The following is a 20540-nucleotide window of genomic DNA, read 5'->3' on the forward strand; positions in this document are numbered from 1 at the left end:
CCTCCCTTCCTTTGTCTTTATCATCCTCTCTCTCCCTCTACTTTTCTCCTGTGCGCAGAAATTTGACTGTCTTTGCAGCTCAGCGAAATGAACCGGTGTGTGTGTGTGTGTGTGGTTGTGGGTGTGGGCTGGCTGGTCCCTCATGAATATTCTAGTTGATCTGCAGGCTGTGACAATGACAGAGTTAATGACAGTGATAGATGGAGAGACAGCACTCCTTTAGCACTCTCCCTTCTTTCTCTCCGTCTGTCCACCTCTTTCCCTCTCACTCTGCCGATGTGTGTGTGTGCTCGTGTGTGTGTGTGTGAATGCTATAACTATGCTAACATTCACCCTGTTTGCCAATCACTTGTTTAGGCGGCGGCAATAGTAAAAAATAATGTAATTATTTTCTCTCTCTCGCCAGGAGAGGACGTTTTGACCTTTGACCTTAGTAGCCTGGCGACCCTGGCTGCGGCTCGCAGTCTGGAGCTTGGGGAAGGAGCTCCAGGGAGTGGGGAGGGGAAGCACTGTCCCGTCAGGATGACCTTCAACCTGCGACGGAAATGCAGCTGGACGCCTCGCCACGAGCCGGTATGTGTGTATGCCTAAACAGACACAGAACTTTCCATACACACACAGAACTGAACACACACACTCAAATGTGCACATACAGACAGTCCTGTAGGTATACACACTTGTTTACTCAAACATATAATGCACATGTACAGAATATAACTGTACTGTATATACACAGCTATACAGTATATAACTATACTGTATATACACAGAAACACAGTATATAACTGTACCACCATGTATACTGTGTGTGTGTATATATATATATATATATATATAACTGTATATACACAGTAAATAATTGTACTGTATATACACACAGATACACAAGCTACATTTTCTATGTACTGTCACAAGGTACAGTCCATTTACAATATACTATATCCTTCATGTCTATCTGTCTGAAGGTGTGTCCGGTGAAGGGTGTCATGGAGACGGTGGATGGGGCGGAGCTAGCGATACGAGTCCAGCTAGCGGAGATCCAGAGACGTTACAAAGAGAAACAGAGAGAACTGACAAAGCTGCAGAGAAAACATGACCGCCAGAAAGCAGAGACCTCTCATAGCCCTGCTCGCAGACGACCCGGTCGCCCCCGGAAACGCAAGTCTACCTCCAGTCCCAGCGCCTCAGACGGCCCCAAGAGACTCAGGCGAGTGTCTCCGCAGGGATTCTCCTATCCATTTATTCACTTATACAAGTTTAAAGTTTGAATGTCACATGCACAAATACAGTGAAATGCCTTTCTTGCAAACTCAAAACCCAACAATGCAATAATCAATAACAATGTATTACTAGAAAAAAACACACGAGAAATAAGAATATGAAATATGAAATACACCATAAAGTAAGTAACTGAGCATACTATATACAGGAAATATTTGAAAAGTCAGTTCCAATAACATATGTACATGTGCAGGGATATTGGAGTGATGGAAGTAGATATAGGGTGATTAGGCAACAGGATATATGATAAATAGAGTAGCAGCAGCTTGTATGTTAGTAGGTGTGTGGGTGTGTAGAGTCAGTATAAATGTCTGCATATTATGTGTGAGTGAGCAGATGATGGAGTGAGTGACAGTGTGTGTGTGTTGGAGTGACAGTGTTTGTGAGTATTTAGGTCTTTGTGAGTGTGCATAGAGTGCAAATATTGAAATAAAAGGTCAATAGAGATACAAGGTAAACTCGGCCCATGTAGCTATTTTGTTCGCTATTTATCAGTTGTATTGCTTGGAGACAGAAGCTGTTCAAGAGCTGGTTGGTGTCAGACTTGATGCACCGGTAGCTCTTGCCGTGCGGCAGCAGAGAAAATAGTCTATGGCTTGGGTGGTTGGGGTCTTTGACCATTTTCCGGACCTTCTTTTCACACCGCCTGATATAGAGGTCCTGGATGGCAGGGAGCTCGGTCCCAGTGATGTACTGGGCTGTCCTCACAACCCTCAGTAGTGCCATGCGATCCAGGGCGGTGCTGTTGCCATACAAAGCAGTGATGCAGCCAGTCAATACGCTCTCAATTGTACAGCTGTAGAACCTTTTAAGGATTTGAGGGCCCATGACAAACTTTTTCAAGCTCCTCAGAGGGAAGAGGCACTGTCGTACCTTCTTCATGACTGTGTGTGTGTTTGGACCACTTTAAGTCTTTAGTGATTAGAGGAACATGAAGCTGTTTACATGCTCCACTGTCGCCCTGTTGATATGGATGGGGACGTGCTCGCCCCTACGTTTTCTGTAGTCCACGATCAGCTCCTTGGTCTTGCTGACGTTGAGGGTGAAGTTGTTGCTCCGGCACCACACTGCCAGTTCTCTGACCTCCTTCCTGTAGGCTGATTCATCGTTGCCGATGATCAGGCCTACTGTCGTCAGGGAACTTGATAATGGTGTTTGAGTTGTGTGTGGCCACACAATCGTGGGTGAATAAGGAGTACAGGAGAGGACTAAGCACACACCCCTGTGGGGCTCCTGTGTTAAGGGCCAGTGTGGTGGAGGTGATGTTGCCTACCCTCACCACCTCAGGTTGGCCCGTCACGAAGTCCAGGATCCAATTGCAGAGGGAGGTGTTCAGACCCAGAGTCCTAAGCTTGGTGACGAGCTGTAGTCAATGAACAGCATTCTCACATAGTTATTCCTCTTATCTAGGCGGGTGAATGCAGTGTGGAGAGCAATTGAGATTGCGTCATCTATGGATCTGTTGGGGTGGTATGCAAATTAGAGTGGGTCTAGGGTATCTGGGATGGTGGAGTTAATGTGTGCCATAACCAGCCTCTCAAAGCACTTCCTGATTACAGAAGTGAGTGCTACAGGGCGGTAATCATTGTGTCATGAAGCCTTGATTGTGGTCATTTTAAAACATGTGGGGATTAAAGACTGGGACAAGGAGAGGTTGAAAATGACCGTGAATATGCCTGCCAGCTGTTCTGCGCATGCTCTGAGAACGCACCCTGGAATACCGTTGGGGCCCGTGGCCTTGCAGGTGTTGACCTGATTAAAGACCCTAAAGGTGTGACGGCCCTCACGCCCGGATCAATGTTGTTGTCAAAGCGTGCATAAAATCCATTGAGTTAGTCTGGTAGAGAGGCATCATTGGGCAGATCATGGTTGGATCTTCCTTTGTAATCCGTAGTAGACTGTAGCCCCTCCACATGTGGCGGGTGTTAGAGCCTGTGGAACATGATTTCACCTCATTCCTATATTGTCCTTTTACTTGATTGATGACTCTGTGGAGGTCATAGCGGGCCTTCTTGTACTTATTCCTGTCTTCGGCCGTGTAGCATCAGGGTTGTCTGCGATAGCTCTGTGTGTGGTAGTCCTGTCCTTTAGTTTAGCACCAACGTCGCTGATGCATTTTGTATTGAAGCCAGTGACGGAGATGGTTAGGTCGTCGACGTTATCGGCAAAATCTCGAAACATATTCCAGTCAGCGCTAGCATAGCAGTCCCGTCTGATTCTGGTGACCATTTCTCAACGGAGCGAATTTCTGGTACTTTGAGGGAGGGCCTTGTATCCTTGCTTGTGGGTCGAATAGCAGTGGTCAAGGGCTTTATGGCCTTTAGTGTCGTTGGAGATGTGTTGATGGAAGTTGGGCATTAATTAAAATGGCTGGAAACCAGAAAGGCAGCCTCTGGGTGTAGGGCTTCCTTCTGGTTTATAGCCTTGTACAGTTCTTAAGTGCCAGCTTATTATTGTTATTGTCCTGAGGTGGAATGTATACAGCAGTCACGATAAATAAGAACTGAAAACTCCCTCGAGAGGTAGAAGGGTCGGCATTTGACCATCAGATATTCCAAAACGGGTGAACAGTGGGTCGACACTTCCACCTTGCTGGAATTAGGACACCAGTTGGAGTTGAGGAAGAGGCAAATACCCCCCCCCCCCCCTCGATTTTTGGATAGCCGTGGGGGGTATCTTGTATGAGCGCCATGTTTCTGAAAAGCGAAGAATATTGCAGTTCCGAGAGTCGCGTTGGTAGCAAGTCCGTGATTAGAGATCCTCCATCTTATTCTCGAGTGTGGAATGGAGTGGAAGAGGTGGCCGGTTTTCCCTTCGCCTTAATCTCACCAGGATCCACCCTCTCTTCTCTGTAACGCCAGATATTGGGTTGGAATTACAGAGGGAGCCCAGGGCAGATGATTTGAAGTAGAAGCCGTAACTGGGGTAGAAGCCGTAACTGGGGTAGAAGCCGTAACTGGGGTAGAAGCCGTAACTGGGGTAGAAGCCGTAACTGGGGTAGGAGCCGTAACTGGGGTAGGAGCCGTAACTGGGGTAGAAGCCGTAACTGGGGTAGAAGACGTAACTGGGGTAGGAGCCGTAACTGGGGTAGAAGCCGTAACTGGGGTAGAAGCCGTAACTGGGGTAGAAGCCGTAACTGGGGTAGAAGCCGTAACTGGGGTAGAAGCCGTAACTGGGGTAAGTAACTGCTGATCTGATGTTCAAAGTTCTTGTCGGTTGTAAGAAATAATAGAGGAGACATTACAGGAAATAGAGTAATAAATAATCACAGAAAAGCTGTCTTGGGTCAGAGCTTGTAAAACGACAGCCATCCAGTACGGCGCCATCTTGGTTTTTCCTTATATTTAGGACTCATAGAAATATTGTTGCCTGAGATGAACCCTGTTGAGCTTCTTTATAAGAGGAACTGCTGCCTCTCTCTCTCTCTCTCTCTCTCTTACACACGCACACCATATTTATCACTCCATTGATTATGTCCTGACCCCCTCTCACCCTCAGCACATATTAATATGGACAAAGTCCCCATGTAGACTTATCACAGTGATGAATGACTCTACAACCCCCTCTTCTTACACATACACACACACACACACACGCGATTACAAAGCAAATCCCCTAATGCCCTACACAGTGTTAAATTCCAGTGTTAGGTCATCATATTGATGGATGTGTTTTCTGGCTGTGCTCCACCTATGATAGCGTGATAAACTGATTAAACAAGCACAACGTTTATCACGGTTACCACAGTGATTACAACACACTAATGAAAAATGACAACACGCACACACAGACGACACACACACACCACACACATCCCATATTTGTTTAATTACTGGAGCTGGCTGGTATGTGACAGGGTGTATTTTTTAATTAATTAATGAATGAGTGTAGTATCATTAGTGTATTCCTTAATCTTTGAGAGAGAGACAGAGAGAGAGAGAGAGAGAAAGTTTCTCTAGCAACTGGTCTCTTGGTGGCAGTACTTGTTGGCATCGGTGTTGGAGAGAGGAAAAAGGGGAAGGCTGTTGTTATAATAATTACATTGACTGTTGATTTTACATCATTCTACATCAACCAACTGCCCTTGTCCCCTCCTCACATACTCTCCTTCCAGTGAGGATGTGACTGAGGGCTATCGCTGGGACTTAGGGACTGACTGGGGGTCAAAGGTTGAAAGGGGGTGATGGGGGGTGTGGGAAAGGGGGTGATGGTGACAGACAGGTTAGGGCTGGGTGATGGATAGTTGGTGTGTGGGATGGGAATGAGGGGTATGGGTAGGTTTGCAAAATTCCGGAAACTTTCAATAAATTCCCTGGATTTCCTGCTTATTCCGTACGGATTCCAGGAATCCTCCAACCGGGATTTCAGGAAAACCAGGGAATTTATTGATGGATCCTGGAATTTTGTAACCCTAGGTATGAGTGGTGTGGTATTTTGTTAGGGGGAGTTTAGGGGGGTTCAGGAAGCTGGCTTCTCTGTAGATCCTGACCTCAGCAGGAAGCTGGCTTCTCTGTAGATCCTGACCTCAGCAGGAAGCTGGCTTCTCTGTAGATCCTGACCTCAGCAGGAAGCTGGCTTCTCTGTCGATCCTGACCTCAGCAGGAAGCTGGCTTCTCTGTCGATCCTGACCTCAGCAGGAAGCTGGCTTCTCTGTCGATCCTGACCTCAGCAGGAAGCTGGCTTCTCTGTAGATCCTGACCTCAGCAGGAAGCTGGCTTCTCTGTCGATCCTGACGTCAGCAAGAAGCTGGCTTCTCTTTCGATCCTGACCTCAGCAGGAAGCTGGCTTCTCTGTCGATCCTGACGTCAGCAAGAAGCTGGCTTCTCTGTAGATCCTGACCTCAGCAGGAAGCTGGCTTCTCTGTCGATCCTGACCTCAGCAGGAAGCTGGCTTCTCTGTCGATCCTGACCTCAGCAGGAAGCTGGCTTCTCTGTCGATCCTGACTTCAGCATTTCAGTGTTGCGTTTCTTTTTGTCTGACTGCCTGAGATGACAACTCAACCAGGTGGTATTTCTCTCAGGTTTCACATTACACATCCTATCTTCCCCTCCTCTTTTCATGCTCCTCCTTTCCTCCATTCAATCCCTGCTTAATCCTCTCCTCTCCCTTCTCCCTTTACTCTGCTCCTTCCCCAACTCTATCTATTTCCCTCCTTTCTCCCCCCTCCCTGCCTCCCTCCCCCTCCCTGCATCCATCCATCCCTGCCTCCCTTCTTTCTTCCTCCCTCCCTCCGTCATTTAATCCTCCCTCCCTCCCTTCCTTCTCCCTCCCTCCTCCTTCCCGCCTCCTTCCCTCTCTTTTCCTTGAAGGGAGACACTGAGCTCTGAGGGAATATAGGATTCACCTGCCTCAGACAGCAGCTGCTCATAGCAGACTGTGTGTGTGTGTGTGTGTGTGTGCTTATATGAGATCAAAAGATAGAAAGAGAAAAAGGGTAGTGGAGCAGTGGTGTTCAATGGAGGTGTTTATCCATCCAGCCCTGGAGCAGGGAGTGGTGGTGTTCAATAGAGGTGTTCATCTATCCAGCCCTGGAGCAGGGAGTGGTGGTGTTCAATAGAGGTGTTCATCTATCCAGCCCTGGAGCTTAGGTCAACGGACAGACTCCCCCTGAGACTGCCTTGTCTCTCTCTTTCTCCCTCCAACTCTCACCTTCCTGCCACCCTTCTCTCTCTCTGTTTTTCAGCCATTTTTCCCTTTTTCTTGTGGTTATTCATCAGGGTCTCATAGTCACACTCCTCTTGGATATTTCAGAGTTTACCGACAGAAGGCTTTCTCTTCCAAACACAGCGTCCGCACTGGAAAGGAACCCCCCCCCCCCCTCTCTCTCTACTCATCAAAGGCTAGACAGAGAGAAGGAGGAAAAGGGAGAAAGTAGAAGAGCTCTTGTGAGAGGTATAGAGGGCAGAAAGACCAGATGACCTGTTACCGTTTCTTTGATCTCCTTAGTTTTTTTGTTTGTTTGTTTCTAAAATCCAACTCTCTCTTCTTTGTGTTTTTCAGGGCGGAGGATTATGAAGCAGATGGGAGCAGAGAGAAGCGGAGGAAGACGATGACTAATCATGGCTTCCTCACGAGGAGGAAAGGTCGTCCCAGCCTGAGCTCCCGACTAGCACGGAGGGTGACCCAGCTGAAGCAGAAGGTTGTGGCCCAGAGAGGTGCACCATCAGGGGGCATGCACCGCCGCAGACGGGACCCCAGACCTGGAGCCCACGAAAACTGCAGAGAGAGTGGCACAGGTAAAACAAACACACGTAAACTTGTACCACATACACTCCCTGACACTAACACACCCATCTCTTCATGTTCACCCAGCAGCCGATACATCCAGTAACCAGCAGGACTGGGTGCCCAATCAGGGGGTGAGGAGAAGGAGAGGTCGACCAAGGGTCAAACTGGGCGGACCTTCGACCAGAGTCCTCCGCAGAGGAGGTGTGGCCTCTGTGAAGCAGGAAATGAACGAGGGGAAGAGCAACAGCGAGTGCTCAGGCCAGGGTAAGTTACGTCTCAGTGAGATGTCTCCCGGCTGTGTGTGTGTGTGTGCTTGTTAGAGAGTGAGATGTCTTCCATCACGGTGGCCTCCTCTCACTTCCCTGCTCGTCTGTCACACCATTAAAACCATTAATGGCTGCCCACTGGCATGCTGCCCCACAAAACCACACTGTAACGTGAACCCCAATATCGCCTCTTTTAGAATGTCACACCCCTGTCGCCCCTCCTGCACCCCCTCAAACCAACCAGTAGAGATGCAATGTCCCCCCTTCCCCAATAATCTCAAATTGATGTGGCCCTATTGTGTACATCCTGTGTGTGCGTGTGTGTGAGAGTGTTGACGAGAACGTTGTGTAAATGTCAAGTGTGTCAGCGACGTCTCGACACCCGACACGACCCCTTTAGTCAGCCACACACAGCTGCCAATAAAGATCTGATCTGTGAGTGTGTATGAGTGTGTGCGTGTGTGTGCTTGCATGCGTGTGTGCGTAATTGAGTGTGTGTGCATGCATTTGTGTCTGTGTGTGTGTACTGATGTTTGTCTGTCCATGAGAAAGACAGGACCATTGGGTTTCCTTGACCGCAGTTATTGAAAAGGCCATAGATTTCTGGGTGGCCAACTGACCATAGTAGTGTGTTCTACAGTATATACAAACAGTGTGTGTGTGTATATATATATATACATACATACATACAGTGGGGAGAACAAGTATTTGATACACTGCCGATTTTGCAGGTTTTCCTACTTACAAAGCATGTAGAGGTCTGTAATTGTTATCATAGGTACACTTCAACTGTGAGAGACGGAATCTAAAACAAAAATCCAGAAAATCACATTGTATGATTTTTAAGTAATTCATTTGCATTTTATTGCATGACATAAGTATTTGATACATCAGAAAAGCAGAACTTAATATTTGGTACAGAAACCTTTGTTTGCAATTACAGAGATCATATGTTTCCGCCCTTGCTGTCTCTGCCTGGCCGGTTCCCCTCTTTCCACTGGGATTCTCTGCCTCTAACCCTATTACAGGGGCTGAGTCACTGGCTTACTGGGGCTCTCTCATACCGTCCCTGGGAGGGGTGCGTCACCTGAGTGGGTTGAGTCACTGATGTGATCATCCTGTCTGGGTTGGAGCCCCCCCCTTGGGTTGTGCCGTGGCGGAGTTCTTTGTGGGCTATACTCAGCCTTGTCTCAGGATGGTAAGTTGGTGGTTGAAGATATCCCAGCTCTCTTCAGGTCATTGACCAGGTCCTGCCGTGTAGTTCTGGGCTGATCCCTTACCTTCCTCATGATCATTGATGCCCCCTGAGGTGAGATCTTGCATGGAGCCCCAGACCGAGGGTGATTGACCGTCATCTTGAACTTCTTCCATTTTCTAATAATTGCGCCAACAGTTGTTTGTTGCCTTCTCACCAAGCTGCTTGCCTATATTCCTGTAGCCCATCCCAGCCTTGTGCAGGTCTACAATTTTAGCCCTGATGTCCTTACACAGCTCTCTGGTCTTGGCCATTGTGGAGATGTTGGAGTCTGTTTGATTGAGTGTGTGGACAGGTGTCTTTTATACAGGTGACGAGTTCAAACAGGTGCAGTTAATACAGGTAATGAGTGGAGAACAGGAGGGCTTCTTAACCTGTAGTGACGTGCAGCCCGTGAACGGGCCCGTTATCATCATCTGACACTAATTAGCATAATGCAACGGACATAAATCTTCCTAGAAAATCTTCCTATTCATGAAAATCACAAGTGAAATATATTGGAACACAGCTTAGCCTTTTGTTAATCACCCTGTCATCTCAGATTTTCAAAATATGCTTTACAGCCAACGCTAGACAAGCATTTGTGCAAGTTTATCATAGCCTAGCATAGCATTATGCCTTGCTAGCGGCAGGCAAAATTGTCACGGAAATCAGAAAAGCAATCAAATTAAATTGTTTAGCTTTGATGAACTTCGGATGTTTTCACTCACGAGACTCCCAGGTAGACAGCCAAAGTTCATTTTTTCCCAAAATATTATTTTTGTAGGCGAAATAGCTCCGTTTGTTCTTCACGTTTGGCTGAGAAATAATATCGACAGAAACATGGCAAACGTTGTTTAGAATCCATCCTCAAGGTGTTTTTCTAATATCTATTCGATTATATATCCATCGGGACAATTACTTTTTCTCTAGGACCGATTGGAGTAATGGCTACCTCTGCACTTTACGCGAGAATCTCTCTCAGAGCCACCATGTAACCACTTACGCAATGTGCCCCCATACGGCTATTCTTCAACAGAAATGCGTAAAACTATGTCACAATGCTGTAGACACCTTGGGGAATATGTAGAAAGCGTAAGCTCGTTGATGGTACATTCACAGCCATATAGGGAGTCATTGGAACGCAGCGCTTTCAAAACCTGGAGCACTTCCGGATTGGATTTTTCTCAGGCTTTCGCCTGAAACATCAGTTCTGTTATACTCACAGACAATATCTTTACAGTTTAGGAAACGTTAGTGTTTTCTATCCAAAGCTGTTAATTATATGCATATTCTAGCATCTTGTCCTGACAAAATATCCCGTTAAAAACTGGAACGTTTTTTTCCCAAAAATGAAAATACTGCCCCCTAACACCAAGAGGTTAAAGAAAAACTAACAGGTCTGTGAGAGCCGGAATTCTTACTGGTTGGTAGGTGATCAAATACTTATGTCATGCAATAAAATATAAATGAATTACTTAAAAATCATACAATGTGATTTTCTGGATTTTTGTTTTAGATTCCATCTCTCACAGTTGAAGTGTACCTTTGATAAAAAATTACAGACCTCTACATTCTTTGTAAGTAGGAAAACCTGCATTCCCGGCAGTGTATCAAATACTTGTTCTCCCCACTGTGCTGTGTGATACCCACTGTGGTGTCTTCCCTGCTTATCTGTGCTGTGTGATAGTTTGTGTGGTGTCTTCACTGCTTATATGTCCTGTGTGATATATATATATATATATATATATATACACAGTTTGTCTTCACTGCTTATCTATGCTGTGTGATAGTGTGTGTGGTGTCTTCCCTGCTTATCTGTGCTGTGTGATAGTGTGTGTGGTGTCTTCCCTGCTTATCTGTGCTGTGTGATAGTGTGTGGTGTCTTCCCTGCTTATCTGTGCTGTGTGATAGTTTGTGTGGTGTCTTCCCTTCTCATATGTGCTGTGTGATAGTTTGTGTGATAGTTTGTGTGGTGTCTTCCCTGCTTAGTTTGTGTGGTGTCTTCCCTGCTTATCTGTCCTGTGTGACAGTTTGTGTGATAGTTTGTGTGGTGTCTTCCCTGCTTAGTTTGTGTGGTGTCTTCCCTGCCTCTCTGTGCTGTGTGATAGTTTGTTGCCTAAAGGGTAAAGGCCACTGAGTTATTTTACGATATAGCTACTCTACACTGTCACCAGATAGATCCTGAGATTGAGATGGTCGTGCCACAACTGATCTCCAAATAGTTTCTAATGTATTATATTGATCCCTTGATCCCACAGAGGAGGAAGAAGAGAGGCGCTATGACAGCGACGAAGGACTCAATGACGTAAATACAACGATACCATCCTCTAAAGACACGCCAACAAACTCTGCTGCGACTGGCCCAACCGCTAAGCTCCAAGCCAATCAGAAAGCCAGGAGCAAGGAGGAGAGGCAATGTGATGATGTGAGCATGCCCAGTGTGGCACTGAGGAGGAGAGGGGCCCCCTGCAGGCCAGGCCCTGCTACTGTAGATGGGAGATGCCCAGAGCTCCAGGAGCCACAAGGGGCTAGGAGAGAACCTGTACCCAGCTGGAGAGTCTCGTTAGTGGGCAACAGCCTCCAGGACAGCAGGGGGGTCCAGGGACCAGTGGCGCAGGCAAAGAGGAAGATCTCGGGACAACAAAGCTTTCTGGGAAAGGTGAGGTTGGAGAATGGAAGGACCCGGGTCTCTAGGTTCATCAAAAATGGCTTCCTCCTCTGTTAAAATCTCCCTGAACTACTTGAGACAGCTAAGATGCACGTGTTACGGTGTCTCCCTAGCTACATGGTGATCATGATCATTGTCTATAATACTAACCTGTCCTTTGTGGTTTTTCCAGAGGAGGGGCTGCTGGCTAGAGACTGAGACCCAGAGAGAGGACACCACCAGGGGCAGGAGGAGCAGGAAGAAGCAGGTGGGGATGGGGGTCAGAATGGGCATGGTGGAGGAGGGATAGGGGCAACAGGAAAGAGGCAGTGAGGAACAGGAAATGACAGTTGGTGGCGAATCCTGAGTAGAAACAACAGGGAGAGTACAGTAGAAGAGAGAGGTGGCGTGACTAGAGGGCATTCAGTGGCAGTTGGAACAGTGAAGATGTTAGGCAGGTGGAACAGTGATGATGTTAGGCAGTTGGAACAGTGATGATGCTAGGCAGTTGGAACAGTGATGATGTTAGGCAGTTGGAACAGTGATGATGTTAGGCAGGTGGAACAGTGATGATGTTAGGCAGGTGGAACAGAGATGATGTTAAGCAGTTGGAACAGTGATGATGTTAAGCAGTTGGAACAGATATGATGTTAGGCAGTTGGAACAGATATGATGTTAGGCAGTTGGAACAGTGATGATGTTAGGCAGGTGGAACAGTGAAGATGTTAGGCAGTTGGAACAGTGATGATGTTAGGCAGTTGGAACAGTGATGATGTTAGGCAGTTGGAACAGTGATGATGTTAGGCAGGTGGAACAGTGAAGATGTTAGGCAGTTGGAACAGATATGATGTTAGGCAGGTGGAACAGTGAAGATGTTAGGCAGTTGGAACAGTGATGATGTTAGGCAGGTGGAACAGTGATGATGTTAGGCAGGTGGAACAGAGATGATGTTAAGCAGTTGGAACAGAGATGATGTTAGGCAGTTGGAACAGTGATGATGTTAGGCAGTTGGAACAGATATGATGTTAGGCAGGTGGAACAGTGATGATGTTAGGCAGTTGGAACAGATATGATGTTAGGCAGTTGGAACAGATGTGATGTTAGGCAGTTGGAACAGATGTGATGTTAGGCAGTTGGAACAGATGTGATGTTAGGCAGTTGGAACAGATATGATGTTAGGCAGTTGGAACAGATGTGATGTTAGGCAGTTGGAACAGATGTGATGTTAGGCAGTTGGAACAGATGTGATGTTAGGCAGTTGGAACAGATATGATGTTAGGCAGTTGGAACAGATGTGATGTTAGGCAGTTGGAAAATATGTGATGTTAGGCAGTTGGAACAGATGTGATGTTAGGCAGTTGGAACAGATATGATGTTAGGCAGTTGGAACAGATGTGATGTTAGGCAGTTGGAACAGATGTGATGTTAGGCAGTTGGAACAGATATGATGTTAGGCATTTGGAACAGTGATGATGTTAGGCAGTTGGAAAATATGTGATGTTAGGCAGTTGGAACAGATGTGATGTTAGGCAGTTGGAACAGATGTGATGTTAGGCAGTTGGAACAGATGTGATGTTAGGCAGTTGGAACAGATATGATGTTAGGCAGTTGGAACAGATGTGATGTTAGGCAGTTGGAACAGATGTGATGTTAGGCAGTTGGAACAGTGATGATGTTAGGCAGTTGGAACAGATGTCATGTTAGGCAGTTGGAACAGATATGATGTTAGGCATTTGGAACAGTGATGATGTTAGGCAGTTGGAACAGATGTGATGTTAGGCAGTTGGAACAGATGTGATGTTAGGCAGTTGGAACAGATGTGATGTTAGGCAGTTGGAACAGATATGATGTTAGGCATTTGGAACAGTGATGATGTTAGGCAGTTGGAACAGATGTGATGTTAGGCAGTTGGAAAAGATGTGATGTTAGGCAGTTGGAACAGATGTGATGTTAGGCAGTTGGAACAGATGTGATGTTAGGCAGTTGGAACAGATGTGATGTTAGGCAGTTGGAACAGATATGATGTTAGGCAGTTGGAACAGATATGATGTTAGGCAGTTGGAAAAGATGTGATGTTAGGCAGTTGGAACAGATGTGATGTTAGGCAGTTGGAACAGATGTGTTTGATTGCCTTAGGGAGGGAATAGCTACACTGTTTGTATTTGGTCATGTTTCCAGTCACCTTTCCCTGATTAAAAGTAGTGGTGCGCGCTTTCAGTTTTGCGCGAATGCTGCCATCTATCCACCGTTTCTGGTTTGGGAATGTTTTAATAGACGCTGTGGGTACGACATCGCCGATGCACTAGCTAATAAACCCTCTCCCCGAATCAGCGTATACATCAATGTTGTTGATGTATACATATCCCAGTCCACGTGATCGAAGCAATCTTGAAGCATGGAATCCGATTGGTCGGACCAGCGTTGAACAGACCTGAGCGCGGGAGCTTCCTGTTTTATTTTCTGTCTATAGGCAGGGAGCAACAAAATGGAGTCGTGGTCAGCTTTTCCGAAAGGAGGGCGGGGGAGGGCCTTATATGCGTTGTGGAAGTTAGAATAACAATGATCTAGGGTTTTGCCAGCCCTGGTTGCACAATCGATATGCTGATAGAATTTAGGGAGCCTTGTTTTCAGATTAGCCTTGTTAAAATCCCCAGCTACAATAAATGCAGCCTCAGGATATGTAGTTTCCAGTTTACATAGAGTCAAATGAAGTTCGTTCAGGGCCATCGATGTGTCTGCTTGGGGGGGATATATGCGGCTGTGATGATAATCTAAGAGAATTCTCGAGGTAGATAATGCAGTCTGCATTTAATTGTGAGGAATTCTAAGTCAGGTGAACAGAAGGACTTGAGTTCCTGTATGTTGTTATGATCACACCACGTCTCGTTAATCATAAGGCATACACCCCCGCCCTTCGTCTTACCAGAAAGATGCTTGTTTCTGTCGGCGTGATGCGTGAATAAACCAGCTGGCTGTACGGATTTCGATAGCGTGTCTCATGTGAGCCATGTTTCCGTGAAACAAAAAACGTTACAGTCTCTGATGTCTCTCTGGAAGGCTACCCTTGCATGGATTTCGTCTACCTTGTTGTCAAGAGACTGGACATTGGCGAGTAGTATGCTCGGGAGCGTTGTGCGATGATGTGACTGTCTACAGCGCCTGATCAGAAGACCGCTCTGTCTGCCCCTTCTGCGTCGTCGTTGTTTTGGGTCGCCGGCTGGGATCCGATCCATTGTCCTGGGTGGTGTGCAAAACAGAGGATCCGCTTCTGGAAAGTCGTATTCCTGGTCTTAATTTTGGTGAGTTGACGTTGCTCTTATATTCAATAGTTCCTCCCGGCTGTATGTAATAAAATCTAAGATTACCTGGGGTAACAATGTAAAAAATAACATATAAAAAAACTAAATACTGCATAGTTTCCTAGGAACGAGAAGCGAGGCGGCCATCTCTGTCGGCGCCAGAAGTTCTGTTGGAAGTTGGAACAGAGATAATGTTAGACAGTTGGAACAGATATGATGTTAGGCAGTTGGAACAGATATGATGTTAGGCAGTTGGAACAGATATGATGTTAGGCAGTTGGAACAGATATGATGTTAGGCAGTTGGAACAGATGTGATGTTAAGCAATTGGAACAGATGTGATGTTAGGCAGTTGGAACAGATGTGATGTTAAGCAGTTGGAACAGATATGATGTTAGGCAGTTGGAACAGATGTGATGTTAAACAGTTGGAACAGTGATGATCTTATTAGGCAGTTGGAACAGATATGATGTTAAGCAGTTGGAAGAGAGATGAAGTTAGGCAGTTGGAACAGATATGATGTTAAGCAGTTGGAACAGATATGATGTTAAGCAGTTGGAACAGATATGATGTTAAGCAGTTGGAACAGAGATGAAGTTAGGCAGTTGGAACATATATGATGATAAGCAGTTGGAACAGATATGATGTTAAGCAGTTGGAACAGATATGATGTTAAGCAGTTGGAACAGATATGATGTTAGGCAGTTGGAACAGATGTGATGTTAGGCAGTTGGAACAGATGTGATGTTAGGCAGTTGGAACAGATGTGATGTTAAGCAGTTGGAACAGATGTGATGTTAAGAAGTTGGAACAGATGTGATGTTAAGCAGTTGGAACAGATATGATGTTAGGCAGTTGGAACAGATATGATGTTAGGCAGTTGGAGCAGTGATGATCTTAGGCAGTTGGAACAGATATGATGTTAAGCAGTTGGAACAGAGATGATGTTAAGCGGTTTGAACAGATATGATGTTAGGGAGTTGGAACAGATATGATGTTAGGCAGTTGGAACAGATGTGATGTTAAGCAGTTGGAACAGTGATGATCTTAGGCAGTTGGAACAGATATAATGTAAAGCAGTTGGAACAGAGATGATTTTTTTATTTCACCTTTATTTAACCAGGTAGGCTAGTTGAGAACAAGTTCTCATTTGCAACTGCGACCTGGCCAAGATAAAGCATAGCAGTGTGAGCATACAACAAAGAGTTACACATGGAGTAAACAATTAACAAGTCAATAACACAGTAGAAAACAAAGGGGGGGTCTATATACAATGTGTGCAAAAGGCATGAGGAGGTAGGCAAATAATTACAATTTTGCAGATTAACACTGGAGTGATAAATGATCAGATGGTCATGTACAGGTAGAGATATTGGTGTGCAGAAGAGCAGAAAAGTAAATAAATAAAAACAGTATGGGGATGAGGTAGGTGAAAAGGGTGGGCTATTTACCAATAGACTATGTACAGCTGCAGCGATCGGTTAGCTGCTCAGATAGCTGATGTTTGAAGTTGGTGAGGGAGATAAAAGTCTCCAACTTCAGCGATTTTTGCAATTCGTTCCAGTCACAGGCAGCAGAGTACTGGAACGAAAGGCGGCCAAATGAGGTGTTGGCTTTAGGGATGATGTTAGGCAGTTGGAACAGATATGATGTTAAGCAGTTGGAACAGAGATGATGTTAGGCAGTTGGAAGAGATGTGATGTTAAGCAGTTGGAAGAGATGTGATGTTAAGCAGTTGGAACAGATGTGATGTTAAGCAGTTGGAACAGATATGATTTTCGGCAGTTGGAACAGATGTGATGTTAGGCAGTTGGAACAGGTGTGATGTTAAGCAGTTGGAACATATATGATGTTAGGCAGTTGGAACAGATGTGATGTTAAGCAGTTGGAACAGATGTGATGTTAAGCAGTTGGAACAGATGTGATGTTAACCTCTAGCGACGAGAAATCCCGTATCCGGGAGCATAATCATTGCCTCAAGCACATTACCATAACGCAACGTTTCCTATTCATGAAAATCACAAATGAAATAAATATATTCAAACACAAGCTTAGCCTTTTGTTAACAACACTGTCATCTCAGATTTTCGAAATATGCGTTACAGCCAACGCTAGACAAGCATTTGTGTAAGTTTAGCATGGCATAATGCTATGCTAGGCTGTGCTGGCAGCAGGCAACATTTTCACTAAAATAAGAAAAGCAACCAAATTAAATAATTTACCTTTGAAGAACTTCAGATGCTTTCACTCAGGAGACTCCTAGTTAGATAGCAAATGTTCCTTTTTTCCCAAAATAATATTTTTGTAAGTGAAAAACGTCACGTTTTTTCATCCTGCTTGGCTGAGAAAATACTTCAACTGTAACGCATTAGCATAACGGAACTTTTTCTATTCATGAAAATCGCAAATGAAATGAAATAAATATATTGAAACACAAGCTTAGCCTTTTGTTAACAACACTGTCATCTCAGATTTTCAAAATATGCTTTTCAACCAAAGCTACACAAGCATTTGTGTAAGAGTATTGATAGCCTAGCATAGCATTAAGCCTAGCATTCAGCAGGCAACATTTTCACAAAAACAAGAAAAGCATTCAAATAAAATAATTTACCTTTGAAGAACTTCGGATGTTTTCAATGAGGAGACTCTCAGTTAGATAGCAAATGTTCATTTTTTCCAAAAAGATTATTTCTGTAGGAGAAATCGCTCTGTTTTGTTCATCACTGTTGGCTAAGAAAAAAAAGCGAAAATTCATTCACTACAACGCCATACTTTTTTCCAAATGAACTCCATAATATCGACAGAAACATGGCAAACGTTGTTTAGAATCATCCTCAAGGTGTTTTTCACATATCTATTCGATGATAAATCCTTCGTGGCAGTTGGGTTTCTCCTCAGTAGCAAACGGAAAAGTACTTGCAGCTGGAGATTACGCAATAATTGCAACGGAGGACACCAAGCGACCACCTGGTAAATGTAGTCTCTTAGGGTCAATCTTCCAATGATATGCCTACAAATACATCACAATGCTGCAGACACCTTGGGGAAAATGTGGAAAAGGTAAGCTGACTCCTAGCTCCTCCACAGCCATATAAGGAGTCATTGCCATGAGGCGGTTTAAAAAAATGCGGCACTTCCTGATTGTATTTTTATCTGGTTTTTTTCTGTAACATCAGTTCTGTGGCACTCACAGACAATATCTTTGCAGTTTTGGAAACGTTAGAGTGTTTTCTTTCCAAAGCTGTCAATTATATGCATAGTCGGGCATCTTTTCGTAACAAAATATCTTGTTTAAAAAAATTAAAAGAGCGCCCCCTATATCGAAGAAGTTAAGCAGTTGGAACAGATATGATGTTAAGCAGTTGGAACAGATATGATGTTAAGCAGTTGGAACAGATATGATGTTAAGCAGTTGGATGTGATGATCTTAGGCAATTGGAACAGATATGATGTTAAGCAGTTGGAACAGATATGATGTTAAGCAGTTGGAACAGATGTGATGTTAAGCAGTTGGAACATATATGATGTTAGGCAGTTGGAACAGATATGATGTTAGGCAGTTGGAACAGTGATGATGTTAGGCAGTTGGAACAGTGATGATGTTAGGCAGTTGGAACAGTGATGATTTTAGGCAGTCGGAACAGTGATGATGTTAGGCAGTTGGAACAGTGATGATGTTAGGCAGTTGGAACAGAGATGATGTTAGGCAGTTGGAACAGTGATGATGTTAGGCAGTTGGAACAGTGATGATGTTAGGCAGTTGGAACAGTGATGATGTTAGGCAGTTGGAACAGAGATGATGTTAGGCAGTTGGAACAGAGATGATGTTAGGCAGTTGGAAAAGAGATGATGTTAGGGAGTTGGAAAATATATGATGTTAGGCAGTTGGAACAGTGATGATCTTAGGCAGCTGGAACAGATATGATGTTAAGCAGTTGGAACAGAGATGATGTTAGGCAGTTGGAACAGATGTGATGTTAGGCAGTTGGAACAGAGATGATGTTAAGCAGTTGGAACAGAGATGATGTTAGGCAGTTGGAACAGTGATGATGTTAGGCAGTTGGAACAGTGATGATGTTAGGCAGTTGGAACAGTGATGATGTTAGGCAGTTGGAACATAGATGATGTTAGGCAGTTGGCGCGGCTCGGAACGGAACATACCGGACCAATTTTTCTCTCCATGTCCCTGGACATTCATACCCGGATCTCACAGCTAGCTAGCTGCTATCCGTGTGACCATCGGCCTTCGTCGATTCCGGAGCAAACATCAATTATTCCGGAGCTAGCAAGCTCCGTCAATCACTCCTGAGTTCCATCAATCACACCTGGGCTGCAGTCACCTATCCGGACCCGTTTTACTGCCTTCGCGGAGCCCCACCGGGCCTTCACAACTGGACTGCCGACGTTATCTACCCGAAGGAGTTATTCGGCCGGCTCCTCCGTCGCGACGTTACCTGAACGCCCATCTGCGGCCTGCTAACCGTTAGCTGTCTTACCGGCTGCTATCTGAATAGACAATCGGACAATTTTTTTAATTTTTTTATTTTTTAAATTATTTTTTAAATTATTATTATCTTTTCTTCTTGGTCCTCTATAACTATATCTATTGTTTTTATTTTTGTTGTTGTTGTGTGATTTGGATTAATCCCCTCTACCACACGGAACCCCACTAATCTACTGACGGAACGTAAGGGGTGGCTAACAGACCTCCATCCTATGCTAGCTTGCTACCGATGCCCTGGCTAGCTGTCTAAATCACCAACCAACCTCTCCACTCACCGGACCCTTTTGATCACTCGACTAAGCATGCCTATCCTTAATGTCAATATGTCTTGTCCATTTCTGTTCTGGTTAGTGTTTATTGGCTTATTTCACTGTAGAGCCTCTAGTCCTGCTCACTATACCTTATCCAACCTATTAGTTCCACCACCCACACATGCAATGACATCTCCTGGTTTCAACGATGTTTCTAGAGACAATATCTCTCTCTTCATCACTCAATACCTAGGTTTACCTCCACTGTATTCACATCCTACCATACATTTGTCTGTACATTATACCTTGATGCTATTTTATCGCCCCCAGAAACCTCCTTTTACTCTATGTTCCAGACGTTCTAGACGACCAATTCTCATAGCTTTTAGCCGTACCCTTATTCTACTCCTCCTATGTTCCTCTGGCGATGTAGAGGTGAATCCAGGCCCTGCAGTGCCTAGCTCCACTCCTATTCCCCAGGCGCTCTCTTTTGACGACTTCTGTAACCGTAATAGCCTTGGTTTCATGCATGTTAACATTAGAAGCCTCCTCCCTAAGTTTGTTCTATTCACTGCTTTAGCACACTCTGCCAACCCGGATGTTCTAGCTGTGTCTGAATCCTGGCTTAGGAAGACCACCAAAAATTCTGAAGTTTTAATTCCAAACTACAACATTTTCAGACAAGATAGAACTGCCAAAGGGGGCGGTGTTGCAATCTACTGCAAAGATAGCCTGCAGAGTTCTGTCCTACTATCCAGGTCTGTACCCAAACAATTTGAACTTCTACTTTTAAAAATCCACCTCTCTAAAAACAAGTCTCTCACCGT

At 45.0% G+C, this 20540-nt stretch overlaps 1 protein-coding gene across 1 annotated transcript in view; it reads left to right on the forward strand.

Moving 5' to 3' along the window:
- Positions 1–20540, forward strand: part of LOC109898953 (BAH and coiled-coil domain-containing protein 1) — a 112506-nt gene that overhangs the window by 78265 nt on the left and 13701 nt on the right. Inside the window, exons 12-17 of the mRNA XM_031836423.1 lie at positions 407–573; positions 966–1207; positions 7282–7517; positions 7594–7773; positions 11271–11671; positions 11853–11927. Of these exons, the coding sequence (XP_031692283.1) occupies positions 407–573; positions 966–1207; positions 7282–7517; positions 7594–7773; positions 11271–11671; positions 11853–11927 (1301 nt within the window). The remainder of the gene's footprint in view (positions 1–406; positions 574–965; positions 1208–7281; positions 7518–7593; positions 7774–11270; positions 11672–11852; positions 11928–20540) is intronic.

This window comes from Oncorhynchus kisutch, linkage group LG11, assembly GCF_002021735.2.
Source record: "Oncorhynchus kisutch isolate 150728-3 linkage group LG11, Okis_V2, whole genome shotgun sequence".
Classification (NCBI taxonomy): Eukaryota; Metazoa; Chordata; class Actinopteri; order Salmoniformes; family Salmonidae; genus Oncorhynchus; species Oncorhynchus kisutch.